This window comes from Muntiacus reevesi, chromosome 8, assembly GCF_963930625.1.
Source record: "Muntiacus reevesi chromosome 8, mMunRee1.1, whole genome shotgun sequence".
In the NCBI taxonomy this organism is placed as follows: Eukaryota; Metazoa; Chordata; class Mammalia; order Artiodactyla; family Cervidae; genus Muntiacus; species Muntiacus reevesi.
The window spans coordinates 22,758,206-22,785,907 of NC_089256.1; the positions used below are offsets into that span (position 1 = coordinate 22,758,206).

The following is a 27,702-nucleotide window of genomic DNA, read 5'->3' on the forward strand; positions in this document are numbered from 1 at the left end:
ATGGATAAATATCTATCAGCGCTGCTCCTCGGCTCCCCATCTCCCAGCCTCGGGCTCATGAAAGGTCTGCGGGAGTTGAAGGTGTCTCTCAGAACCTCAGGCCAGGATCGTGACCCACTGAGATGGGTGTTTGTGTGTATAAATAAGTCAAGTCACTTCCGATGTGGTCATTTGGGGATAGCGTTACTTCATCTGGTCACTGTCCCTCCTGTAGAGAATGCCAGTGACTTCTAACCTTGACTGCTCTTTCAAAGCCCCCACACCCCTCTTGGGGGTTGTAAAACCTCCTAGTCAACAGGCTTTGGTCCTGGGGCCCGGCCTGCCTTGCTGCTTACCGTCCTTCTGCTCCTGCACCCGCAGATGCTGAGCTGCCTGGAGCACATGTACCATGACCTGGGCCTGGTCAGGGACTTCAGCATCAACCCCATCACGCTCAAGAGGTGGCTGGTGAGTGTCGGGCCCCTGCTGGCCTCTGAGCACAGTTCCATGGCGTTTCCCGGGAATGCACCGTGGGTACCTCCCTATGGGCCTGGGCTTCCTACAGACAAAGGCCACACTCCTGGGAGAGTCCTGCGGGGACCCATCCCCCACCAGACACTCTCTGCTCCTAAGCTTCTGTCTGTGAGCGGGAAAACAGTAGGAACCAGGGAGAGTCAGGTGAAGAGTGTGTTCTAAGCAGCATGTATGTAGGGGGGGAGGGGTGCTATGCAGGTGTATACGTGTGCGTGCCAGTGTGTGTGGAGTATGTGTGTGTGTATGCTCGTGCGTGAGTGCTGCTGCCTGCATCATGGGGGCTGTGCATGGGTCCATGTGTAAGTGCGTCTGTGTGTGTCTGTGAGGTGTGCATGTGGGGGAGGGGTGTGCATGTGTGACTGTGTGTTTATCAACAGATCTTCTTAATAAAATGCAGCTCAGAGCCCAAATGTTAGAAGGCTGTGGAAAGGGATTTCCCTGGTGGTCCAGTGGCTATGACTCTGCTCCCAGTGCAGGAGATCCAGGTTCCATATCTGATCAGGGAACTAGATCCTGCATGCTACACCTACCGACACAGCCAAACAAATAAATAGTTTTTTTTAAAAACCTGTGGAAGGTTTGATGGTGGCTGGGGACCTGGCACCCCACACGCAGCCCCCTTGCCCTGCCCCCAGCTTCACACCCCACTGTGGTCCCCTGGGGACACCTTCCCCTGTGTGTCCCTCAGACACCCCTGGGCCGCTCGTCCTCACCCCCAGGAAGCGGGAATGCAGTTGGATGAGGACCGGGTGGGAGTCGAGAGTTGGCATCAGGAAGGTGTGGGGAGCTTGCGGAGGGTGGGCGGTGGGAACAGAGCGGACCGTCTCATCCTGCAGCTGTGCGTGCACGACAACTACCGAAACAACCCTTTCCACAACTTCCGGCACTGCTTCTGCGTCGCCCAGATGATGTACAGCATGATCTGGTTCTGCGGGCTGCAGGTAGGCTGGGGGCGCCCCTCCTGGAGGGGAGCTTAGGGAGGGTCTGGGGGGCATCCCGCCTGGAGGGGAGCTTAGGGTGGGTCTGGGGGACATCCCTCCTGGTGGGGAACTTAAGGCAAGTCTGGGAACATCCCTCCTGGTGAGGTGCTTAGGGCGGGTCTGGGGGGCATCCCTCCTGGTGGGGAGCTTAAGGCAAGTCTGGGAACATCCCTCCTGGTGAAGTGCTTAGGGCGGGTCTGGGGGGCATCCCGCTTGGTGGGGAGCTTAGGGCGGGTCTGGGGGCATCCCTCCTGGTGGGGAGCTCAGGGCGGGTCTGGGGGGCATCCCGCCTGCAGGGAGCTTAGGGTGGGTCTGGGGGGCATCCCTCCTGGTGGGGAGCTTAGGGCAGGTCTGGGGGGCATCCCTCCTGGTGGGGAGCTTAGGACAGATATGGGGGGCATCCCTCCTGGAGGGGAGCTCAGGGCGGGTCTGGGGGGCATCCTGCCTGCAGGGAGCTTAGGGTGGGTCTGGGGAACATCCCACCTGGAGGGGAGCTTGGGGCAGCAGCTCCTCCACCACCTGGGGAAGCACCACCCCTCCAGTTTGTCAATGAACAAGTGGGTGCCCACCCCCCACCCCAGGGAGAGGCACGTCTTCCCCCACCAGGCCACAGCTGGGGGAGATTCATCCCCCTGTGTCACTGTCCCACCCCCTGCCAGCCCGCTCCTCACCCACCAAATCCTCTCTCCGATCCAGGAGAAGTTTTCGCAAATGGACATCCTGGTCCTAATGACTGCGGCCATCTGCCATGACTTGGATCATCCAGGCTACAACAACACGTATGTACACGGTCCTTTTCTCTTGTCAAGAGCACTCTGGGGGTCAGAGTTGAGCTTTTCAGCTCAACCCCCTGCCAGTTCCCAGCGGGAGCTGTCAGCGAAGCACTCCTGAGCCCCCAGCTCCACCCCACCTCTGTAGGACGCAGCCTTCCCGCCAAGAACTTTGTCCTGGACTGGGCCTTCCCGGCAGGATGCCTAGAGGTCCCCAGACCCCATGGGGCTGCCTCAGCCCTTTGCAGTCCTGGCTGCAGGTCTTTGTCTACACGGCAGGGCCTGGCAGCAGCAGAACTCCCCTCCCCTGCAGCAGGGAAGGACGTTCACACACCCCTGGACCGGGAGGGGCGGATCCCCACCAGGTCTCTGGATCTCACTCCCCTGAGGGCAGCCTCACCAGCCTGTATCCAGCAGGAATGAGGGAGAAGCAAGGACAGTTACAGCAAGAACAGGGATATGGGTGCGAGGAGGCAGGGAGGGTCCAGGGCAGGCCGTGGGGCCGGGAAGATGGGCCAGGCTTTGCTGGAACATTGATCCACTCCTGCCTCGGGGCGAAGGCAGAGTTCCACCCCATGTCCCTGCCAGAGTCCAGGCCAGGTGGCTCTGGTTTGTGTTCATAGTGATACACTGGTTGTTCTATGGAATTTGTGTATTTGTGTGTCGAACTTCACCATGTGGGCGATGATGCTCAACATGTCCGGGAAAGATGCTATCGCTACTCAGGACCAGAGCGGATTCCAGGGTGTGGACATCCATGCCCGGAGGAGGAGGTGTCTCCGTGGGCATCCACCCCCTCAGTTCACACTCAGATGCTGTGCTGAGCACAAGCCACGGGCCATGCCCACAACATCTAGCCCTCCTCCCACATCCTACAGTGTCTGCAGGGTTCTTTGGTGAAGGCCTGACCACCTCAAGGGCACCTCCTCAGGGAGGACCTGAGGCCCATTGGTGGTGTCCACCGTTAGGACTGTAACGACTTGGGAGTATCTAGTCAGAGGGGCAGCTGAGACCTGGGAGGGCCGGGAGGAGTAAGTTCCCGGCACAAGCAGAGTGGGGTGTCCTCCAGCAGCCCCACCGCCTCCAGCCTCTACACCAGCACGCGTGCCCCTGCGACACTGCCCCCACCCGCATGTGAGTGCGGGTCCCCAAGGGTCCTTCTGCTCTCCAACCCCAGGTACCAGATCAACGCCCGCACGGAGCTGGCCGTCCGCTACAACGACATCTCGCCCCTGGAGAACCACCACTGCGCCGTGGCCTTCCAGATCCTCAACCAGCCCGAGTGCAACATCTTCTCCAACGTTTCACCGGAGGGCTTCAAGCAAATCAGGCAGGTGTGTGGGGCGATGCCTCGCCCACTGGGGAGTGGGGGTCCCTGGGGGACAGTGAGCCCCACCAGAGAGGAGACACCCTCTCTTCCTGTGCCTGAGGCTCCCAGGAGCTCCCAGTCTCCCACAAGGATCCTGGGGGACCGGCCCTCCTTCCATGCCTTCTCCAAGGCCAGGTGACGCCCCAGGAAGAGGTGTGTGCTTGGCCTGCCTGGACAGTGCTCCATGGACCTTCAGGTTATGACTACCATTTAATTTAACCCTTTGAGATACGTCCTTTCTCATCTCACAGCCCGGGAAACTGAGGCTGACACAGGCAAGGTCACTCGCCCAAAGAAGCAGGTCCTGGATGGACACGTCTGTGACATCCAGCCTGGCAGAACCCTGACCACTGCCCCTAGGTCCCACTCCTGTCCCCCACCACCCCGTGACCAACCAGCCTCACCTCCCACTTCAGAAAAGAGACCTTTCTGCCACTGGGGGCACATGGGGTGGGGGATGGGGGCAGCCACCTGTCCAGAGACAGAGGCTTCCAAGTCACCAAAGTCACACCTACACCCCACACACACATACACGTACACACACACACATGGCAGGTCCCTCTGAGCACAGGCCCCTAGCATGCACACACACACACACACACACACACACACACACAGAGCAGGTCCCACCGAACAAAGCCCTGTGCCCCACCCTCTGGTGTATTCAGAGGAGGGACAATGTCAGAGCGATCCCGGAGGGGTGAGGTGGGTTGAATGATAGCCTCCCCCGACCAAAAAAATAGTCAATCCACCTCCTGACCCCCGAGGAGCTGCGAATGTGACATTATTTAAAATAAATCTTTGTAGCTATAATTAAACTAGGATCTTTAGAGGTTAGCTCAGATTATCCACATGGACCATAAATCCAATGACAAGTGTCCATATAAGATACACACAGAGGAGAGACAGAGAGGCCGTGTGATGGCGGAGGCAGAGCCCCGGGGCTGCCAGAACCAAGAGGCAGGGAGTGGGCCGTCCCCGGAGCCTTCGGAGGGGGCACCTTGGTTCCTAGACTTGTGGCCTCCAGAGTCACGAGGAGATGCCTTCCTGCTGTTCTGCCCCCCGCGTGTGGCACTTTGCATGGCAGCCCAGGGGCTTGAACAGGTGGGAGTCCACCCGTGTCTCGGTGGCCCAGCTGGGAGTCCCTGATAAAGGGAGGCCTGCATCTGATAACGGAGAAGGCAATGGCACCCCACTCCAGTACTCTTGGCTGGAAAATCCCATGGACGGAGGATCCTGGTAGGCTGCAGTCCATGGGGTCAAGAAGAGTCAGACATGACTGAGCGACTTCACTTTCACTTTTCACTTTTATGCATTGGAGAAGGAAATGGCAACCCACTCCAGTGTTCTTGCCTGGAGAATCCCAGGGACGGGGTCGCACAGAGTCAGACACGACTGAAGTGACTTAGCAGCAGCAGCCCCTGATAAAGACACACTAGAACCCGGGGCAGGACACACTCCCCTGAGGCTCCCAGAAGCTCCCAGTCTCCCACAAGGATCCATCCTTGTGGATGGAGAACCGACAGCTTCACCTTAGCAGACAGCTGCAGGCCTGTTCCCATCCTTCCGCTTCCAGGAAATCGGCGCTCAGCCAGGGCTTAACCACAGGCCTTGCTGAGTCACCGATTCCTGGTGCAGTCATCACCCTTTATCTATAAGCTTTCTGGCCGCCCTTCCACATGTATGGACCCACAGAAATGGCAGGCACCTGCTATGTGTTGTTCTATTAGCTGTAGCGAGTCTTTCTGTAAAGCAGGTAAGGGGGCGAGTCCTGAAGAAAGGGCCCTCCTATGTGCCGCCCCTGATGGCTGCTGGGTGAGGAGCCCTGCCAGGAACTCAGCCCAGAGCATCCAGGCAGCTGGCCCCCTCCCCTCGTGGGAGGAGCAGTCAGAGCAGGAGGAGACACGCCCCCAGGGGCACGCCCCCAGGGACACGCCCCCCCAGGGGCACGCCCCCAGGGACGTGCCCTGCCTCCTGCCACCCACAGGGGACACACTGTTGCTCCTGCCCCAGACATCTTACTGAATTTAACGGTTTCTGGGGGTAAAATCCATTGTCCCAGTTTTTAATAATGTTTTGTCCTTGAATATCTTGAGGGATAACTCATCACGAGAGTAGATCCTTCACTAATAACAATTAAATCCTTACCGAGAAATGGCACAATTCGGAAGATCAGTGATGCCCCCTCCCCAAGTACATTTTTTATCTGTACTGACTGATTTGAGTTCTGTATTTGATGTTTCTGGTGGTGTTTTCTTGGAGAAGTAGAACATCATACCCAGCACAGAGGTGTGCTCTGTAAACATTTGTTGGATGGATGGATGGATGGATGGATAGACAGATAGATAAGTGAATAAGTGAATGGGTGGATGGATGAGTGAACAAGTGGGTGGATGGATGAATGGATGGATGGATAAGTGAACAAGTGAATGAGTGGATGGATGAGTGAATAAGTGGACGGATGTATGGAGAGATGGATGGACACTTGGATGGATGATGGGATGGATGGATAGATGAACACTTGGATGGATAAATAAGTGAACAAATGAATGAATGTTGGATGAATGAACAAGTGGATGGTTGGATGGATGGGTGAACAAGTGGATGTTGGATGGATGAGTGAACAAGTGGATGGATGGGTAGACAGATAAATTAATGGGTGGATGAGTAGGTTGATGGATGGTCATAGTTTCAAATTACATTACTTCTACTAAACCAACATTTGGTTAACAAGATCATAAAATATTTGTATTAAAAACATTTCACTTTTGCTTACGAATTTGTTAATAGAAGAATGCTATTATTTATCATCAGACTTTGTTCCCAAGCAAGATATGCACATACAGTCACATACAGATTAAGTGTTAGTCGCTCAGTCGTGCCTGACTCTTTGCGACCCCATGGACTGCAGCCCACCAGGCTCCTCTGGCCATGAGATTTTCCAGGCAAGGATGCTGGAGTGGGTTGCCATTTCCTTCTCCAAGGGATCTTCCCAACCCAGGGATCTTCCCAACCCAGGGATCGAACCCAGGTCTCCTGCACTGCAGGCAGATTCTTTACCGACTGAGCTACGAGGGAAGTCCTAACATACAGATTAAATAATAAGAAAAAAATAGTCTTGGAAAATGGGTCATTGACCCCCAGCAACAAGATCTAGGAGGAGCAAACCGTATATCTAGATTAGTGAGCTGGCAGGAAACATTTGTCCTTGGCTAAAACCAGGTGGACTTCACAAGGAGCCACGCTGAGCCTCTTCTCTGCAGGTGACTACTCCCCGTGGGCCTGGACTCGCAGCCTGCTCTGGGGACGGAGCCTGCATCAGGCACCCTTGGGCTCAAACCCCAGCCTCCCATTCGCCAGCTGTGACCTGGGCAAGCTCCCTAGCCTCTCCGGGTCTCAGTTTCTTCATAAAAACGAGGCCAGTACCCGCCCCGGCACTGGCGTGAGGCCTGAATGAAGTGGTGTGAGCAGAGGGTCCACATACCCTGGGTGCTCACTGAGTAATTATTGGCATCGCGCCCCGTGTTAACTCTTTGCTTTCACTTCTCAGGGAATGATCACGTTAATCTTGGCCACTGACATGGCGAGGCATGCAGAAATCATGGACTCTTTCAAAGAGAAAATGGAGAATTTTGACTACAGCAACAAGGAGCACGTGACCCTTGTGAGTGGGCTTTTTTTCTTTCTCTGGAGGCCTGGCAGGTGAGCTCCACCCTCCAGCTCAGACTGGGAACCAAGAAACCAAAGGAAAATGCATACTCTCACCTGGAGTGAGGTATCAGTAACACCAATTTTCAAAGTCCCAGCGCTTAGCAGGGAAAGCCCCCCAGCCCCTAGTAGGACCCCTGACTCCTGGTTAAAGGAATTCCTCTCCCATCCTTCCATCTCCTTCGGATTCAAATGTGATAAGTGGGCAAAGGCAGCCCCAAATGCAGAGGCCCGGCCAACGCAGGGGAATGCCAGGCTTGGGAACAGAGGGCAGAATCCAGGGCCACCTTGATGTTGGTGTGACTAGGCTCTCCACAGGCCCACTATACCCCCTTCAACCAGCAGGTGTGGTTCCCACCCCTGCCTCTCCTGTGGTGTTCAGACCATGGGGTGCTGATGAAACCCCAGGTGGTGTTTCTGGGGGCTCCAAGTAGCTTCGGTCCTTTATGTCTCAGCATAAAAAGAATTCAATGAGAGGCAAAGTTATAGATAAGAGATTAGAACAAGATGCTTGTGAGGCTTACAAGTGGGTGAGAGGATGCCACTCCCTGAGAGCTTGGTGGGCTCGGTTCTATAATCAAAGGAAAAGTAGGGAGAGCAGAAAAGACCACCTTCTTCCTCGTTCTTGAGTAGACATCATGCTTCCATCATGAGCTCCTCCTCCATGTCAGATGGGGTGGGGGGAGTTTTCTTGTTCCTACATGCTTAAGCTAGGACTGTCATGGCACTACAGAAAAATGATTTCAGGTCACAATACAATGAGGGTCTTTCACTTTGAGATGTCCCCTTCCGTAAATTATTGTCTCTTATGTGTGCAGAGTATGTCCTAGGAGTCATTAACTTACTGAACTCTCTGGGCAGGATGTGGGTCTCACACCACCATTGTTTTATTGTTTGAGGGTATGTCCCCATGCTTCTGTCGCACGGTTTTCTTGCTAAGCAAGCCTGCTTGGTTTTGTGGTTAAGAAAACTCACTTTCTTGAGTGATCATTAACTTACAGGGGTCTCGCATATTTTTTTCTCTACGTATAATCCTAGTTAGAGCGTGTGTGTGAGTGTGTGTGTGTGTATGCATGCGCATGTGCGTGTTCAGTCATACCTGACTCTGTGACCCCATGGACCATAACCCGCCAGGCTCCCCAGTCCATGGGGTTCTCCAGGCATGCTGGAGTGGGTTGTCATTTCCTTCTCCAGCGGATCTTCCCGACCCAGTAATCAAACCCGTGCCCGACATCTCCTGCATTGGCAAGTGGATTCTTTAGCACTTGAGCCGGCTGGGAATTAACTATTTAATCACCTACTTTTCCCTTTACTCTGTCCTTCTCACTGAGGCTGGTGAGCACGCTCCCTGCTGCTATGTGAGGGTCCCCTTCACCCTGTGTTTCTAACGCACTTCTTCAGTGCTCAGGGGGCCCATTGTGTTCCTTCTCATTACCGTTTAAACCTCTGCCTCCTGACAGCGCTATCTGTCTATATTTTTTATGTATCATCAACATCAAAGAGATACTTCTGAGCTTTGCAATATGTGGTTCATAAGACAAAATGTCCACGTGTTAAAGGCGCTTTCCTGCTACTCAGGCCCCTCCAGGAAGGAGTCTGATCCTTGGGGGTGTGGTGATGCCCCGTTCTCCTCCCCGTGCAGTGGGAAGTGTGCCCTTGTTGGGGGGAGGGACTACAGCAAAGCTCAGTTCCTCTCCACCCGAATCTCCCACCTCCTCCCCGCCGGCCTGTGATGGCAAGCCCAGACCCAGAGCCCCGCGAGGTGTATCCCATGCAGCACGGCTGAGTCCAGATCTCTGCTTTCAGCTGAAGATGATACTGATCAAATGCTGTGACATCTCCAACGAGGTCCGCCCCATGGAGGTGGCAGAACCGTGGGTGGACTGTTTGTTGGAGGAATATTTCATGCAGGTAAGACTGTCGCACAGGCCACACCTCCTGGGGCTCTTTAGCCCCTTAACTGAGTTCCTGTTTGAAATGTGACAGAGGCACCGAGGTGGCCAGTGTCACTGCTTCTAGAAGCCTTCACAGCAGGGGCCTGCCAGAAACGCATGGGGTTGTAGTTTGAGACACACAAGACAGGGACGGACAGGAAAAGCTAATGTCAAACTGTCACCACGTTAGCACCCCTGTTACCGCTGATTAACTCCCCCCACCCGATGGGGGCCTCCTGCAGGGACTGGAGCCCCTGGGTGCATGAGAGCAAACAGTTATGGCTGGAGACACTCTGGGACAGGAAGCAAAGCCAGCCTAAGACGGAAGATGTCAGAAGGGGCAATAAGCCTCTCACTAGAGCAGCTTGATGAGTCTGGGGCTGGGATGAGGGGTCGCAGGGTGTGGGGTGCTGGTCTACAAGCTGCTCTGCTGCTGAGCAGCCAGCAGGGCCTGGAGCCGTCCTCCCCTCCCCTCGACACAACCGTGCAGGCCCAGGGGCCCCGGGTTAGCACTTACAGCGTCCTCATCCCCCACGTGGTCACCACCAGGGGGCCCCTGGTTAGCACTTAAGAGTGTCCTCATCCCCCACGTGGTCACCGCCATGTGCAACGCGGGTGATTCTGCTAGCACGTTAGCTGTTTGTCTCTTCCTCTGAGAGCAGTGATCCTTGAAGCGCCCAGATTCCACGAGTGTTTCTTTCTTTAACATCATGTTTGGTACCTTCCCTGCAGAGTGACCGCGAGAAGTCAGAGGGCCTCCCCGTGGCCCCATTCATGGACCGGGACAAAGTGACAAAAGCCACAGCCCAAATCGGCTTCATCAAGTTCGTCCTGATCCCGATGTTTGAGACGGTGACCAAGGTGAGTGACCACCTCCGCAAGCTGGTGACCCAGCAGGGAGAAGTACACGTGTACACTCACATGGACACTCGGACAGACTCACAGACACGCACTCACACGGACAGACTCACAGACATGCACGTACATGGACACACACACACACAGACACACACTCACATGGACACACACAGACACAGACACGCACTCACATGGACACACACAAAGGGACACACACAGACACACAGCATACACTCACATGACACACACAGAGACACACACTCCCATGAACACACACACACACACTCCCACAGACACACACTCCCACAGACACACAGGCACATGGACACACAGGCACATGGACACACACAGACACACACTCCATGGACACACACAGACACAGACACGCACTCACATGGACACACACAAAGGGACACACACAGACACACAGCATACACTCACATGACACACATAGAGACACACACTCCCATGGACACACACACACACACTCCCACAGACACACAGGCACATGGACACACACAGACACACTCCCATGGACACACGCTCCCACGGACACATGCTCACACAGACACACGGACACACTCACACATGTGCAGTAGCCGCCTACCTGACGCTCACCCGAAGCCCACCACACCTAACACCCGCATGTTCAAACAGACCGCCCCCCACCCCTCCCGGCCTCCGTGCCCACCCCCAGCCCAAGCGGTGACCCAGCCGCAAAACCACAGCGCCTCTCACTGCCCCTTCCTGGGCCTGCCCGTCCTCCACCACGTCCCTGGAGCCACCCCAGCCCCCTCCCAGGGCACCAGCAGCGCCTTGTCAGCGCCTCTCATCTCTGCCTTCAGCAGAACCTTCTAACCTGCCCGCCCCCGTCTCCCCACCCCCACAGCCCACAGCGATCCCCACATTAATCCTCAGTCAGGAGACAGTCTCTGCCTCTCTCCTGAACCTTCCATGGCTCCCCACGGCCCCCGCACAGGGCAAACCGCCTGCCTTATTGGGCAGTCGCCCATCCTCCCGGGCGCTTCTGCCTTACCGGAGAGGCCCGTGGCTCCTGGTCCCACTTTCTTCAGGCCTCCACCTCTGAGCCCAGGCTGCCTTGGCCTGGGCCCCCCGTGCTGTTCTCAGCAACCTTCCAGAACTACCTCGGCACACCCTTCCCCAAGCCCCACAGCACCCTTACCCCACAGGCGGCAGGTGAAGGCCAGCAGCGGCCGTGGTGGGCCTGCCCTCTCTTGCAGGAGCAGGTTGGGGCTGGGGGCTATGTGCACAGGGCCCCGTGGGGCAGGGAATCAGGGGCTGTGCCTCCTGGGACTGAGGGGGTCCTCAGAGAAAAGGCAGCCCCCTCAGAGCTGAGTCTCAAAGACAAAGCATGCCCACCAGGTGGACCCGGGGCGGTGGGTGCTGCAGGCGGGAGGCAGAGCCGCAGGCAGGGCCAGGCCCCAGCGTGGTGCAGGCAGAGGGGGTCCCGGGCCACCCACCCGTGGCTGCCCAGAGTCTGCTGGGTGAGGTTGGCGAGGTTGGCATTTGGGAGATGAGCATCCGCGGTGGGATGTCGGGGTTCTGGGAGGCAGAAGGAGGGAGTGGCTTCTGCCAGGTCCTCATGGAAAGTGTGAGAGCAGGACACAGCTCGGGACTCAGAACAGGCAGGTGGGGCCCTCCGTCCCCGATAGCTCTGTCCCCGCAGGCTCCCAGGAGCCATTGAGCAGCCAGTCTCGCGCCTCAAGCACCTTGGATTCTGCCCCAGCCGTGACCCTGGACGGGAGCATGTCTCCCAGGTGGCTGGTTTTCCGCGATGCATTTGCCGCGAGGATGACGGCCTATTGACAGCCATCTTTTGTCTCACAGCTCTTCCCCGTGGTTGAGGAGCTCATGCTGCAGCCACTATGGGAATCCCGAGATCGCTACGAGGAGCTGAAGCAGATGGACGATGCCATTAGGGAGGTGAGTCGCCTCTGTGAGGGGCTGGGGTCCATGGCCCCCCCCACCCCGCCCGGCCACACCACCCAGGGGGCCTCCAACAGAGCTCCTCCGTCCCACAGTGACGCCAGGAGCAATGCAGAGGTGTTCTGTCTTCAGGGAGGACACAGAGATGGGAGGCACAGAGCCTTGAGGGGAGTTTGTCTGCTGCGGTCGTGGTCACCCATGGGGGTTCGAGGACATCACAGCCTCTGCCACCCACGTTCCCTCAGAGCGGGTTTCTGGCCCCATGCAGGTCCCTCCCCTCCTCCCAGGGCTGACTTTGTTCAGAAGCAAGGCCATGGAAGAGACTCCCTGGAAAAGCCACCACCACACCCAGACATGGGACTCTTGTGGCACCTTGAGGAGGATCAAAAGACCCGATCTGGCTCTAGTTGGCTATTGGGGTGGTCCTGTGTTTCAGGGAGGCTCAGAGCTGGGGTGGAGGCTTTCAGAGAAGCCCCGAGAGCCGGTCTGGCCCCAGCAGGGCCCCAGAGGGTGCAGGCCTGCTTCAGGGCCCCCTGCCACTTGGGACCCCAGGGACCTGCCCCATGATGTCCAATCACCCAAGTGTGGCCTCCACTCCCTCCACCCTCCCTCCCCCTCTCTCTCGGGTGCCCAGTGCAAGTGGGAGCCACCTCCCTGCTGCTGCGGGCTTGTCCCCACTGGGCCTTGCCTGGCACCCCCCGCCCACACCCCAGGGCCCCCTCCTATGCCGTTTGTTCTTCATACTCGCTGCAGGCAGGGCCCCCACCCTGCCTTCCAGCCAGGAACTCCCACCATGCCTTGCTGAGCCTCTGGGTGGCTCTCGACTCTCTCAACCCTCTCAACCTCCTTTGTGTACGATGCCAGATGCACCATGGTGCTTTCGGGTCGATGGGCAATCCCGGCCAGCAACCGATTTTTCAAGTGGGATTTTCCTCCCAGGAAGTCACAAAACGCCAAAAGCCTAAGCGCACATGGTGCAGAGAACAGATGTTAGAGGCGACATCCCCCAGCCGCACCCTCTGACAGGAGGGCTGACAGGCCTGGCCCCCCTGGTCCAGCCTTGAGCCATCACTGCAATGGCCTCAGTCTCCAGGTCCCAGGCTGCCTGCCCAGAAGCCCACTAAGACCCTGCACGGCCCCCTCCTGCCCCCAGAAAGAGCTGACCCACAAAAGAGGTGACAGGGCCGTGGACTCAGCATCCACCACGGCCAGTGCTCTGGGGCTGCCTCTGCAGCCGGCGAGAGCTCACTGTCCAAGACCGAATGCAGGCCACGTGGTGAGGCCTCCAACGGCCGGGAAGCTAGACCGTGCAGAGCTGTGTCTGGGAAGTGCCCCCGGGAGCACGTCTCCTCACATGTCTTAGCGCCTCCTGTCACAGGAAGCTTTTGAGCAGACAAGCAGTCACTCATTCACTGTCCATCACCTCCTGTGTGCTCTGTCCTGACCATAGCAGAAGGCTGAGAGCCTGACGTCTGGGAGCGCCACGTCGAGAGAGAAAAGCAGAGACCTCGGGAAACAGAGTGAAGGTAACGCTGCTCTGAATGATGTCTCATTTGTTGTTCAGTCACTCAGTTGGGTCCAGGTCTATGCGACCTCGTGGGCTGCAGCAGACCTGGCTTCCCTGTCCTTTACCGTCTGCCGGAGCTTGCTCAAACTCACGTCCATTGAGTCAGTGATGCCATCCAACCATCTCATCCTCTGTCATCCCCTTCTCCCCCTGCCTTCACTCTTACCCAGCATCCGTGAGTTGGCTCTTCACATCAGGTGGCCAAAGTACTGGAGCTTCAGCTTCAGCATCAGTCCTTCCATGAATATTCAGGGTTGATTGCCTTTAGGATTAACTAGTTTTCAGACAGAAATGGGGAGTGTGAAAAGCTGGGAAGGACGGAGGAAGGGAAGGAAGGGAAGAAATCTGTATGTACAAATATTTTTAAATGGAATGTCTCCTCCTAGCATATAATCTTTACAAATAGACTCTGAAAGAAGGGGTCATGCCTTAGTTAACAGAAAAGGATCGATGATTAGCATCAGTCAGTTTAGTCACTCAGTCGTGTCTGACTCTTTGCGACCCCACGGACTGCAGCACGCCAGGCTTCCCTGTCCATCACCAGCTCCTGGGGCTTGCACAAACTCATGTTCATTGAGTCGGTGGTGCCATCCAACCATCTCATCTTGATTAGCATAGGTACCACTTATAAGAGAAAACATTTTTCAAAGCTTCTCAGAAATAAAGTCTTTGCTTATGTCACTACAAGCACATCCTCTGCACTTGTGGATCCTGGCCATTCATTCAGTCCAGGTAGAAGGCACACCAGTTCATTCAGTCTCCATGGGGTCTGGTCATACCATGTGAGTCCAGGCTTTGCTCATTACAAGCTGAGTGACACCCACAGGCATCTCAACCTCTCTGAGCCACAGAGCCCCAATCTCTAAACTAGAGGTAATAATCCCATTCTTCTCGTTTTAGCTGTTCAATGACCAGAGAATTCTGATACAGAAAAATTGCTCACTGTGTGTGATGCCATGACATTTGTGATGTTGCCAGAGCATTTTTGACCCCACCAACACAAACCAGCATCTTTTCCCTTTTCCAAGCAGACTGTGCCTGAAGAAAGCAGAGAGCTGCAGACTACTGCTGTGGACCCGGCCGGCCAAGCTTCACAGGATCGTCCGTGCAGGAAAAAATGGTCCTGAGTGCCTGCCACCATGAGATCATTTTCTAAGAACCATTTTGTTCACTGATACAAAAAAACAGGACTTCACAAGCTGTACAGAATTTTTATTTTTAAACTGTCTTTTAAATAATATATTCTTATAAAGAAATGGGTCTGAGCTTTTTTTTGGTGGAGTTGGGTATCCTGGGCTGCTTCAGGAATCTCCCCAGTGCCCACATGAGACAAGGACGCTATGCTCTCCTCACCCGTGTGTCTTAGAGCGATGGCCCGAGTGACTTGCTGAGTGCCTCCATGTAATTCAGCATTAGATGTCAGCTTAGTGCCCGGAGCATGGGGACATGCGTGTCCTCCTTGTGAGTTGCTAGGGGGACATTGGTGGCTGTGCTCGGGGACACGGGACTGGAGGTGGCTTGTTTAGGCTGCAGGCAGTGTGAGCCAAGAAATCCATGTGGGACACAGACAACCACAGGCTTGAGCCTGTTTCCAGGGGTTGGGATTCCACATCACAATGGGCAGATAGGACACGGAGCCTGTTTACTCAGCATGTTTCAGGATCCCTGTCTCAGGGAATGATGGGCCCCATCTCCAGTCCCTCTTCTACTGCTTCTGTTTTAGGGACAAGCACTGAGGATGTTCTGGGTGGACCAGCGCCCACAAGGGGAGACCCAGCCCCATCTAGTTCACAGTCCAGACACCCCCTCCCCACATGCATTTAGACCCCTCAGTGCTCCCCAGAGCTGTGGGTTCCATCTCTGTCCCCCTGATAGCATCTGCTCTAAGAACTGACTTTTGGGGCCATCGGCATAGTCTGAGCTCTGTGGACATTTCCTTTGCGTGTCGGTTCAGTTTCCTTGGAGCATCTGTTCCCCCTGGTGAACTCCAGAATATTACTTCTTTGAATAATTCATTTTGGGGCTGTGAAATGTTCCATCTCTTCTTGATTTCAGTTCTGTACCAGAGAGGGACATTGGGTTCCGCATCTCTTCTTAGTTTTGTTTATCATTTTAATGTTGCTAAAGCCAGTGCACACCGCAGCTTAGGCTAAACTACAACCCAAACTTAGCAGGTGTTTAAATAAGATGCCTTCGGCCTGTGTGTCCTCCTGGACTGGCATTTTATCATCTGCTTTCCCCATCGGTGAGGCCGTGCTCTGAACAGCGCCTTCTGTCTGCTGCATGCTGAATACCTGCCTCACCAAACTGCTTCAGTGAAGCTTCCCACAGTGATTACTGAATTTAAACTTGTGCACACACATGCACATATGCACACAATCAAACATAAGTCCACACACATGGCTACATAAGCATACATATACTTGCATACATGTATACACATGTCCACATATGGACACTGAGGCCCCATACACATGTTTACATATACATGCAACATACATACGATGCTTACATATACATTGAACCCCATACACATATGTTTGCATATACATGTAGGATGTATGCGACACACATACACATGTTTACATATGTGCTGAGGCCCCATACACATATGCTTATATATACATGTGACATGCATACACATGCTTGCATATACACTGAGGCCTCTTACACACATACTTACATATATGTTACATGCTTATATATGTTGCATATATGCAACACACATACACATGCTTACGTATCCATCCAACCACATGTGTGCTCCATGCATACACACACATGCATGTGCATGTATAGTCACACATATACACAGGTGTTCACACACATAATGCTTAGGTGTGCACTGTACGCATTATCACACATGCATACCTAGACATGTGATCATACATAGGCATGTGTCCACACACACACATATACATAATCACAGATGTCCACAGACACATACATTCATACATGTACATGTGTGTATACATGCACAATATACATTTATATACATGCAATAGCATGTACACCTGTGTATGTACACACTCTAACACACTTCCTCTGCCTTACTGGGTGTAGGTTACACCAAGTCCTGGAACAGAGAAATCAAGAAAGAAGAGGAGAGACTGTCCTGGTAGTGCCTATGACAGTCCAGGTGTTTGTGTCAACAGCCTGGCTTCCTTAATGGGATGCCTTAATGGATGCCCCAACCCCCAAACCAGGGGACCAGGCCGCACAGCAGAAGGTGAGTGGTGGGTGAAATTGAACCATCCTCCTTGCCCTCCCCAGTCCATGGAAAAATTATCTTTCATGAAACCCATCCTGGTACCAAAAAGGTTGGGGACCACTGCCTTAGTGCATCAGGAGCCCCCTGGATGCTCTCCCCAACCTTCTGCTTCAGAAGTGCTTCCACACTGCAGGTAGATCCTACACCATGAGCTGAGCCATGGGATTGCTGAGGCCCCTTCCTGAGTCGCCTCTCACACGGAGACGTCCCCCTCCCTTTAAGTCGTAGAGAAGCTGCCAGTCAGCTCCCCACTGCACAGACCAGCCCCAGAGCCCATGAACGGGGCCCTGTCCATCCAGGTCAGCCTGTACACCAGGACCTGGAAGGCCTCCTGCCCAGGGACACCCCACATGCTGACCAAGAGACCACATGCAATATGCAGGGTAAGAGGAGAAGGTGACCTCCATCTGATCTCAGTGTAAAGTCAAAGTGAAGGATAAAGCCAAGCCTCACGGGGAGCAGGTGGGGGAGACACAGCAGTGTCCTGACCTGCATGCAGGCTGTTACAGCAAGACAAATGCCCCATCCTGCACCCCAGTCACAGCTCCACCACATTGTGTTCATACAAGGGGACAACACCGCGCTATTTTCTACGGTTCCTCTCCCCAAGAACTTCCCCGAGCATGGGTCAAACACTGGATCCAATAAATCCCCAGCAAATCCTCCTGGAAAGCACCATCCTGGGGCTCAGCTCTGAGAGCGCTCTGCCCTGGGAACCCAGCTCATGCTGTCAGAAAGGCCATGCAGCTGCTTGTGAGTTCAGCTGTGACCTTGCCAGCAAGAAGGGAGAAAGGGGAGGTGCCTGTCTGCATGGTGTCCCTGTGGCCGAGCACCCCACCCCATCTCTCAGACCATGGGCATCTCCTGTGGGCACCTGCATCCGTGGGCTCCTGCATCCGTGGGCTCCTGCATCCGTTGGCTCCTCCATCCGTGGGCTCCTGCATCCGTGGGCTCCTCCATCCGTGGGCTCCTCCATCCGTGGGCTCCTGCATCCATGGGCTCCTCCATCCGTGGGCTCTTCCACCCATGGTATCTGAAGCCAGAATGACATCTTTAACTAAATCACATGGGAGCATCCACTCAACATGAGGACTGAATGAACACTGAACACACACACTACTTCATCCAGGATAAACAGCCATTAGAGCAAGATAAACAGCCACCGGTGGGAACTGTGTGCTCGCAGGTTTCCTCTGGCAAGAAGAGCGGCTGCTCTACGGGGCCAGGCACCCCCGAGCTGCCCCACCGGTGGGTCAGTGGCTGCAGGAATTGCCACATCCGTCCTCACCCCAAGGCAGCGGAGGTGCCAGTTCCCCATCCCCACTCAGGAGAGGGCCCCAGATGTGAAACTTCACTCGTATGGCTCCTCCAGTGTTACCATGAGGGGAGTTTTTAACAATTCAAATCAAAAGAATCTAACTGCAATTTGTCTAAAGGGCAGGTGAAACCGTCGCTCTGGATTTTGAGGGGACATTCTCCATCAGGAGAGAAGGGGCTGGCAAGGGTGCTAGGGATTTGGGGTCCCCTGTGTCTTCAGGCAGGTTTTCCTGGAGGCAGGCTGGGTTTCCAACCCACTACGGGGAAGACAGAGGGCCAGGGGTCCCACAGAGTCTCGGGAGCTCGGAGGTGGGTGCCTCTGGCAGGAGACAGGTTCTGATGGGGGGTGGGGGGTGAGTCCCCTTGTCATAGGCTGAGTTATGTCCCATGAAATTTATCATCTGAAGCCCTCACTCCCTGGCACCTCAGGAAGTGTCGGCATTTGGAGGTAGGATCGATGAAGAGGTAATTATGTTAACCTGCCTCACTGCTGCTGAGACGCCCAAAGACACCTGCCCTTAAATAGCCAACGTGTGTCCCACAGATGCTAATGGACCCTGGGCAGTGGTGGGCAGCGTGGCTCACAGCATCCACCTCCATGGAAATGCCTGCCGGTTGCACGGGCCAAGGCTGCCTGCTGGGCTGATGTATGTACTATGCCGACCACGGTCTACCGATTGGCAAGGAACCGCACAGAAATGTTAATGTTTATAGATTGTCCGCTCTGCTCCAATAAGCCCACCTGCCCTGAATGAAGCCCGGCGAGGTTTCCAGAAACCCAGCCAGCCTCCTCCGAGTCAGCTTGCTCCTCCCTCCTGCGCTGGCCCAGCTTCTACCATCAGGATGGACCACTGTCCAGAGGCTACCTGCTCCTGCAAAGAACCTGGAAGGATTGGGTTTCAACCCCGCTGGATTCCTCTTCTCACTAATTGTGTGGAGCCTAACAGCCCACCTCCTGTATTTGTGTCCTGGAGCTGTGGTGACAAAGTGCCCCAAGCTCGGTGACTTAAAAACAACAGGAAGGACTCCCCTGGAGGTCCAGTGGTTAAGACCCCGCACTTCAAATGCAGGGAGCGCAAGTTTGATCCCTAGTCGGGGAACTAAAATGCAACATGCCACCTAGCACTGCCAAAAAAAGAAAGAAAAAAAAAACCAGGAATTGATCCTCTCCCTGTTGAGGCAGCCATAAGTCCAAAATCAAACTGTGGTCAGTCCCTCTGCAGACTCTAGGGGAGAACCCTCCCTCAATTCTTCCCAGGTCTGGCAGCTGCCAGCAGTCCTCGCTAGTCCTGGCTCAGGGGCAGCACCCTAATATCTGTCTCCCCCGTCACATGGCCTTCTCCTCTGGTCTCCATGCCCAACTTTCCTTCTCCTTCTGAGGACACCAGCCATTGGGTGAGGGCGCAGCCCAACCCAGGTTGACCTCACCTTCACTTACGGCATCTGTGAAGATATTTGCAAATCAGGTCACACTCACAGGTACAAGCTGTTTTGATCTTTGAAGGCAGACACAATTCCACCCCCTACGCCCTCACAGTCTGAGCTTTCCCATCTGTCCATTTCCACCTCTCTGACTTGTTGTAAGAGTTAACTCAACAGCCTGTGCCAAGCTCTCTGTATAGTCTGGTACCCAGCTCTCCTTGAGCACCAGGCACCCTCAGCATCAGGTACCCTTGAGCATCAGATACCCTCAGGAGCTGCCTGCCTGCATCTCTCATGGCTTAAAGCATCACTGCAGAAGGCCATCAGTGGTGTTTATCCCCTGGCAGGGGGTAGCTCTGTTACTCGGGGAATCTTCCCTTGATCAGGCTCCCTCAAAAGAGCTAGGATCCAAAGAAGGCAGAAGGCAAGCGCCTATAAGGAAAGGAGACTGGCAGATCCAGGGCAGAGGTAGGGGCGGGCCAGTGGGGTCTCTCCAAGAGGACTGGGCACTGAGTAAAGCGTGACTCAAAAGAGGAGACCTGGTTGAAACAGGTCAGAATGAAAAGGATGGATGGGACATAAAAATCCAGGAAAATAAATGATGACCCTCTGCTAGATCAAACTCAAACCTGAAATGTCACCTTCAACCATCTGGGTACAAATGGAGAGTGTGTCAGTTAGCTCTAGCTGTGTAACAAATGCCCTAAAACTTAATGACTTGAAACAACAACGTTTGGTCTTCCATGGTGGTCCAGTGGCTAAGACTCCACATTCCCAATGCAGGTGGCTAATATCTGGGAACTAAGGTCTCACATGCTGCAGGGAAGATCCTGCATGCTGCACCTGGTGCAGCCAAATGCATAAATAAATAGTTTATAAAAGAAAAAAGAGAGAAGCAACAGCACTTAATATTTCTCAGGGCTTCGTGGACTGACCAGACAAGATGGTTGGTCTGCCCCAGCTCAGCTGGAGCTGGCTGGTGTACACGGCCTCGCTCACACGTCTGGCAGTGCTTGGCATCAGCTGAAGTTGCAGCCACACGTGTCTGTCATGGTGTTGCAGGTTAATCAAGTGTGGTTTGTTGATATGGCAGCAATGTGGTCCCAGCAGCAAGAGAGCGTGAACCCCAGGACCCAAGTACTTTCCAAGTCTTATCAAACCTACAGTCACCCTGTCCCCTTGGCCACAGTAAGTCACTTGGCCATGCCTGGATTTAAGGGGTGGAAAACTAGATTTTGCTTCATGACAGAGCTGCCAAGAACGTAGGGCCTTTTGCCGTCTACCAGAGCAGGGATGACTGTGGTGGAGAACACAGCTGGCATCATTCTCCACGCTCCTCTGGACACCTGTGTCCTCCTCGACCACCAAGCCCCCAGCCCATCAGTTTTACTAACCCTCCCACAAGTTACTTGATTTCAGGTGTGAAGGCACAGGGCCAATCGTGTGGAGAGCACCTGAGAAGTTATCTTCACATCCCAGGGCTGTGAGTCTAGAATGCCCATTGATGAGGTTCAACTAATAAAGCTCTTGAAAGCTTCCCCGTGGTCCTTGGAGTGACTGCCCCATGCCCACTGTGGGCTCTGCGATCACTGTGCCCCCAGTAATGATGGGTCTGTTTGTCCCAAGTATGAGAATTAGGTAAGCCTTACACCCAGCTGGCCACGCCTGTGAGCAGGCTACACCTGGTACTATTTTGTGTGTGTGATAGTTGCTCACTCGTGTCTGATTCTTTGCAAACCATGGACCTTAGCCCGCCAGTCCCCTCTCTGTCCATGGGACTTCCCAGGCAAGAGTACTTGGAGTGGGTTGCCACTGCCTTCTCCAGGAGATCTTCCTGACCCAGGGACTGAACACAGGTCTCCTGCATTGCAGGCTGCTTCTTTATTGTCTGAGCCATCAGGGAAGCCTAGTACTATCTCACCAGAGTTTATACATGGTTGTTTATTCCACTGAGCCACCGGGGGTACTTATAAAACTGTAGAGGATTTTAAGACATTATCCTGCAACAAAAGCCTGTAATCAAGGGATTCTTAAAAATGAATGTGAGGTTTTATATTGAGCCCCTAAAGGCTCACAAAAAGTGCCATATTTGACCTTTCAAATAGTGGGAGGGCAAGGTGACTGGGAAGTCCAAAAATTTAGAGTTTTCAGGCAGCCATAAGACAAGCAGATAATAGCATTTTAAGAGAGGGAGAAACTTCAAGTAAACCGGGAAACAACTATAGGCTTTGACATGCTGCAGCTGAACAACTGTGTGTCTCCAGGGCATTTAGTTTTACTGGAAAGTGTTTATTAGAGAGTGTTAGATTGGGCAAGGCAGATACAAATAGCTTGTACACTCCAATCCCTATTTTGTTGAAGAAAAATGTTAAAAGGTATTTCATATCTTACTTCTGGGTGAAATGACAAGCGATATTTTTCTAGCACACTTTCCTCATTTTCTACAATGAAAGTGTATCACTTTTTCATCAGCCGATAGCCATGAACAATAAATACCCCATCATGTTGATGGGGTAACTTGGCCAAGACTCAGAGGCTGGGCAGGCGGTAGATAAGAAGCTGGCAAGACCAGAGCACAGCCCCTGTACGTGGAACCCAGCGCCCGAGCTGTCAGCAGGAGCATCTCTAAGCCTCTAAGTAGGTGGTAATGGTTTTCTTTATCTTCATTGTCCGAGAAACCCAGCCACATAAAGGTAAAAGCGGCCCCACTCTTAGGTCAGGAGCCCCACCCTGGAGACCTTGCAGGCCATGGAGTCCGCACTCCCCACTGGGACTGCAGACAAGGGGGGGTACCTCAGGACTCCCTGAATGAGAGCGTGATTATGGAGCAGGTTTTAAGGGCTTAATTCTACTGAGAATTGCTGGTGCATAGTTAGATGTTTAACTGCCCAGAATCAATCATGCAACTTGAAATGAGTGAGGTAAGTGTGGAGTTCATGGGAATAAACATGAGGGTTGAGTTTGCTTCTTAAATAACTGCCTTGTATTTATTTTCATTCTCTTGGTCACATTAAAAGTCTAACCTTGCCCATGACCTTCCGAGCCTATGTGGCACCTGCCTGATGTGAGCATGTGGTCAGACCCCTCATTCCACCAGGACACTCTAGGTCAGGTCAGGTCAGCCCTTTCGTTAGAATTGCAAGAAAAAATCCAATAAGCATTAGGAACCTTTTTGAAAAATCTCGTTCTCCAAAGCTAATCTCTGACGAGTAAGCTGTCCTCACTTGTATCTCAAGAAAACACCTGAGTGGTGCGGGAGGGGTGAGGACCGGCACCAGGAAATGCAAGGGAGGCAAATTCTCTGCTCCTTGATGGTACCCAGCCTGGGCAGGTTAGATGTGCCAGGATGCTTGATGAACGTGAGTGAGAGAGTGAATGATGAGCAATTGAGAGGCAGATTCTTGGAATGCTGTTTATGCAGCTAAGCTAGTGGAATCATCGGGTCTACTGGTCAAGCTTTCCTCTGAAAGTGTTACTAGCACTGCATTAAAATTGGCTTAAAGAAGTTTGGAAGGGTGACTGAGAATAGAGATGCATGGATCTCCCTGAAGATCAGACACTCATTTCTGATAGGATTTCACAAAAACCCCTGGAAAAAACTCGTGGAGTTTTCTTGATCTGCGGTGATGGGCTATCTGCTGCTCCAGCTGAACAGATTCTCCACGTGTTTGTCTTTAGGAAAAACACACCTGCTTTTGTTCAGAGATGAAGGGGTGTAAAGAAGGCACACATGACTGCAGAAAGACCAAAAAGTGTGTTTCCCCCTGTTCATAAAGGTCTCTCTCAGCGGCAAAAGCTGCTCTCACCACTGCAGGCGGTTCCAACAGAAATGGACCTTCCTCTGCCTCCGCTCAGGCCCCTACGTCCCAAACCTGGCTGCTGACAACCAAGGGGCCACAGAGTCAAGCAGCTCCAGGGAGAGGGGTGAGATGGTGTAAACCCACGAGGTCTGAGCTTCTGTCTTTACCAGGGTATCGTCCTTGCTGACCGCAGCTGGCCTGTGTGTCCTCATCCATCACTGGCTGTGCCCACAGGCTGATGGGGGAAGACCCCTTGCTGGCGGTGCAATTGGTCACTTCCACCAAGTGCTGCTTCCTGGGGAAGGAAGCCCCCCACTTCCTGGAGTGAGTCCCCCACTCAAGGTGAGGCACCTGGGTCTGGTCTTTCTGGGGTCCAGTGAAGGCTATGGACACAGCACCGTAGCTCTTAGGGCCCCCATCAGCCTCTTCAGCAGAGTCTCCTGTGTATGTGTGCTAAGTCGCTCAGTCCTGTCCGACTCTTTGCAAACCTATGGACTGTAGCCCACCAGGCTCCTCTGTCCATGGGATTCTCCAGGCAAGAGTACTGGAGTGGGTTGCCATGCCCTCTTCCAGGGGATCTTCCCCACCCAGGGATCGAACCTGCGTCTCTTATATCTCCTGCATTGGCAGGCAGGTTCTTTACCACTCAGCCACCTGGGAAGCCCAGGATCTCCTGTGGTTCCTTTGAATTCCACACCAGTAGAGTCAGTGCTGACCAGAGCAGGATACCCTTGTCATCACAGCCAAGGGTTCAGTGACCAATCAGTACGCAGGCTACATCCGAAGTCCCCAGGACACTTTCCAGGTCAAGACCTGTCCTCCCCCTGGGACACCCTCCCAGCACGAGCGTGCCCAAATCTCAAGAAGCATCATTCACAGCCAACAAGTGAAAGGTTTTCTACAGGGAGCCTTGCTGGGCTCACACGTCCATGCCCCAGGCTGGTCCAGCCTGAATTGCTGAGGGCCTAGAGGGAGAGAGCAAATTAGGCAAGATGGCAGTGGCCAGACTCTCTTGCCCCGCATTTTGTAAATAGTGATGTAACCGCTGAGATCATTCACAGCACTGCGCATGTGCACGGTGGTGTGGCCCTATATAAGCACCATCTGAGATGCTCTAGAAGGACAGACGACTCTAGTGCTGTGTTAGCCAGTAGAGAGTAAAGTGTGTCCGAGTTACAGCTGCAGCTGCTGCACCAGCCAGGAGAGAATCAACAGGTCTGCAAGTTCCTGAGCTTCCTTGAGTTTTCTTCCAGCTTCCTTGCTTGTCCCTTGTCTTCTCTGGGTTCAGCCAAGTGTGAACAGAGAGACGGGACCCGACTGGACCAGCCGGTGCCCTGAGAGGTCAAAGGGATGCAGAATTGGCCTGCCTCGCCGAGAGTTCTCCCAGTTCTGGGATGCTCAGGAACCATGTGGGCTCCATGAGATTAGCTTCTCTCTGATGTCACAACCAAGAAAAATTACTATTATTTTTTTTTAACCACATCACACAGCCTGTGGGACCTAAGTTCCCCGACCAGGGATTGAACCTGTGCCCTCGGCAGTGAGAGTGGAATCCCAACCACTGGATTGCCAGGGACATCCCCAAAAGATCATTTTTTAAATTAAACTTTTTATTTTGAGGCAATCATCAGTTCCCCTGCAGCTGTAAGAAAGAACACTCCCATGTAGACTTTACCCAGATCCCCCCTGATGTGGTCACATCTTACAGAAATCTGTACCGAATCATCATCCGGTTGTTGACCTGTTGACCAACACAGTCCAGACACACAGCATTGCACCCCCATGAGGAGCCTTCTGCTGCCCTTTCATAGCCTCACCCTCTTTCCTTCCACCTCACCCCACCCCTTAACAACCCCTAGCCTGGTCTCCATCTCTATAAGTGCATCATGAGTGTTCTATAAATGAAGTCACACAGTACGTGGTCTTCGGGGGTTGACTTAGTTAACTGGGCATTATTCTCTGCAGGGTAATCCAGGTGCTCGTGTGTATCAGGAACTTCTTCCTTTTTAAAAGATTTTTGTTTATTTACTTTTGTCTGTGCTGGGTTCTCATTGCTGTGTGTGGACTTCCTCTAGTTGCAGGGAGCAGGGGCTATTCTCTAGTTGCAGTGTGCGGGCTTCTCATTGCAGTGACTTCTCTTGTTGTGGAGGACGGTCTCTAGGACACACAGGCTTCAGTAGTTGTGGCTCCCGAGCTCTAGAACATAGGCTCATTAGATGTGGTGCATGGGCTTAGTTTGCTCCACGGCATGTGGGATCTCATTAGACCAGGGATCGAGCCCGTGTCTCCTGCATTAGCAGGCGGATTCTTTACCACTGAGCCACCAGGGAAGTCCAGAAATTTGTTCCTTTTTATGGCTGAGTCGTGCTCCACAAACTGAGTACATCACAGTTTAACCATTCACCTGTTGAAGGGCATCTGGGCTGATTCCAGTTTTTGGCTCTTATGAGTAAAGCTGCCTCAGACATTCACCAACATACTGTGTGTGAATATGCTATTTCATCTCTCTAGGATGAATGCCCAGGAGTGTATTTATTAGACCATGTGCCGAGTGTATGTTTGCTTTTATAAGAAGCGGTCAAATCATTTGCCGGAATGGTTATACCTACACCTTTCCACTAGCAAAGGCCAAGTGGCCTCCACACTTTCTTTAGTATCTGGTGTTGTCACTGTTTAATTTTACTTTGGTGAGAGGCCATTATGGCTCTAGTCTGCATGCCCATGATGGCTAAGCACATCTGAAAAGATGTGCTCTGTGTACGCTCATTAGTGAAATGTGTGTTATGTCTTTGGCTCACTTTCAAAGCTCTTTGGCTATTGTTGTGACTTTACTGTTTTTATTGTTGAGTTTTGGAAGTTCTCTGTATGTTCTAGATTCTGTCAGATATGCAGTTTACAAATATTCTCTCCCATCTGCAACCAATCTTTTCATCCTCTTGACAGCATCTTTCACAGAGCAAATATTTTTAATTTTTTCTTTTTTTTTTTCATATTTTTAAAATTTATTTGGCTGTACAGGTCTTAGTTGCAGCATGTGGGATCTATCATTCCAGCATGCAAACTCTTAGTTGTGGCATGTGGGATCTAGTTCCCCAACCAGTGATTGAACCCAGGTTCCTGTATTGGGAACGTAGTCTTAGCCGCTGGACCACCAGGGAAGTCCCCAAATATTTTTAATTTTGATTAAGTCCAAATTATCCATTTTTCCTATCACCAATCTTGTTTTTGACATAAGGTCTAGGAACTCTCTGCCTAGCCCTAGATGCTGAAAGTTTTCTTCTGTTAGTTTTTCCCTGAAAATCATATCACATCAGTTCAGTTCAGTCACTCAGTCACATCCGACTCATTGCGACCCCATGAATCGCAGCACGCCAGGCCTCCCTGTCCGTCATCAACTCCCAGAATTGACTCAGACTCATGTCCATCGAGTCAGTGATGCCATCCAGCCATCTCATCCTTTGTCATCCCCTTCTCCTCCTGCCCCAAATCCCTCCTAGCCTCAGGGTCTTTTCCAATGAGTCAACTCTTCGCATGAGGTGGCCACATGGAAAATCATATGGTTTTACATTTTAATCTGGTCCATTTGGAGTTACCTTTCCCATGAAATGTAAGACTTAGTCTGAGGCTTGCTTTTCTCCCCCATGGATGTCCAATTGCTCTAGCACCATTTGTTGACCAGGTTATCCTTCCTCCAAGGAATTGCTTTTACATCTTTGTCATAAGTCAGTTGGGCATATTCGTGTGGGTCTATTTCTGGGTTTTCTGTTCCATTCCATTGATCTCTGTGTCTATGCCTTCACCAATATCACAGTCTCAATTACTGTAACTGTATGTCTTATCAGATGGACTGATTCCTCTCATCTTATATTCTTTTTCAAAAATACTTAGATATTCAGCTTTTTGAGGTACTTCCCAGATGGGGCAGTGATAAAGAATCTGCCTGCCAATGCAGGAGATGCAAGAAACACAGGTTCAATCCCTGGGTTGGGAAGATCACCTGGAAGAGTAAATGGCAACCCACTCCAATATTTTTGCCTGGGAAGTTCCAAGGACAGAGGAGCCTGCTGAGCTACGGGCCACAGGGTCACAAAGAGTCAGACACAACTGAGTGACTGAGCACACACACATACACATTCTAGATTTTTTGTTGTTGGTCAGTGGCTAAGTCATGCCCAACTCTTTGCAACCCCATGGGCTGCAGCATGCCAGGCTCTTCTGTCCTCCATGACCTCCTGGAGTTTGCTCA

At 53.0% G+C, this 27,702-nt stretch overlaps 1 protein-coding gene across 3 annotated transcripts in view; it reads left to right on the forward strand.

Moving 5' to 3' along the window:
• The window catches only part of PDE9A (phosphodiesterase 9A), a 105,821-nt gene extending 90,919 nt beyond the window's left edge, over positions 1 to 14,902 (forward strand). For 2 of the 3 annotated variants that reach the window (XM_065942398.1, XM_065942400.1), the window contains 10 exons: positions 361 to 447; positions 1,350 to 1,454; positions 2,190 to 2,272; positions 3,441 to 3,597; positions 7,183 to 7,296; positions 9,147 to 9,251; positions 10,007 to 10,135; positions 11,981 to 12,076; positions 13,530 to 13,605; positions 14,678 to 14,902. In XM_065942398.1, the coding sequence (XP_065798470.1) occupies positions 361 to 447; positions 1,350 to 1,454; positions 2,190 to 2,272; positions 3,441 to 3,597; positions 7,183 to 7,296; positions 9,147 to 9,251; positions 10,007 to 10,135; positions 11,981 to 12,076; positions 13,530 to 13,605; positions 14,678 to 14,688 (963 nt within the window). In that variant the 3' untranslated portion in view covers positions 14,689 to 14,902. The remainder of the gene's footprint in view (positions 1 to 360; positions 448 to 1,349; positions 1,455 to 2,189; positions 2,273 to 3,440; positions 3,598 to 7,182; positions 7,297 to 9,146; positions 9,252 to 10,006; positions 10,136 to 11,980; positions 12,077 to 13,529; positions 13,606 to 14,677) is intronic. The other variant, XM_065942399.1, reaches the window with a different exon arrangement.
• Positions 14,903 to 27,702: the final 12,800 nt, after the last annotated feature.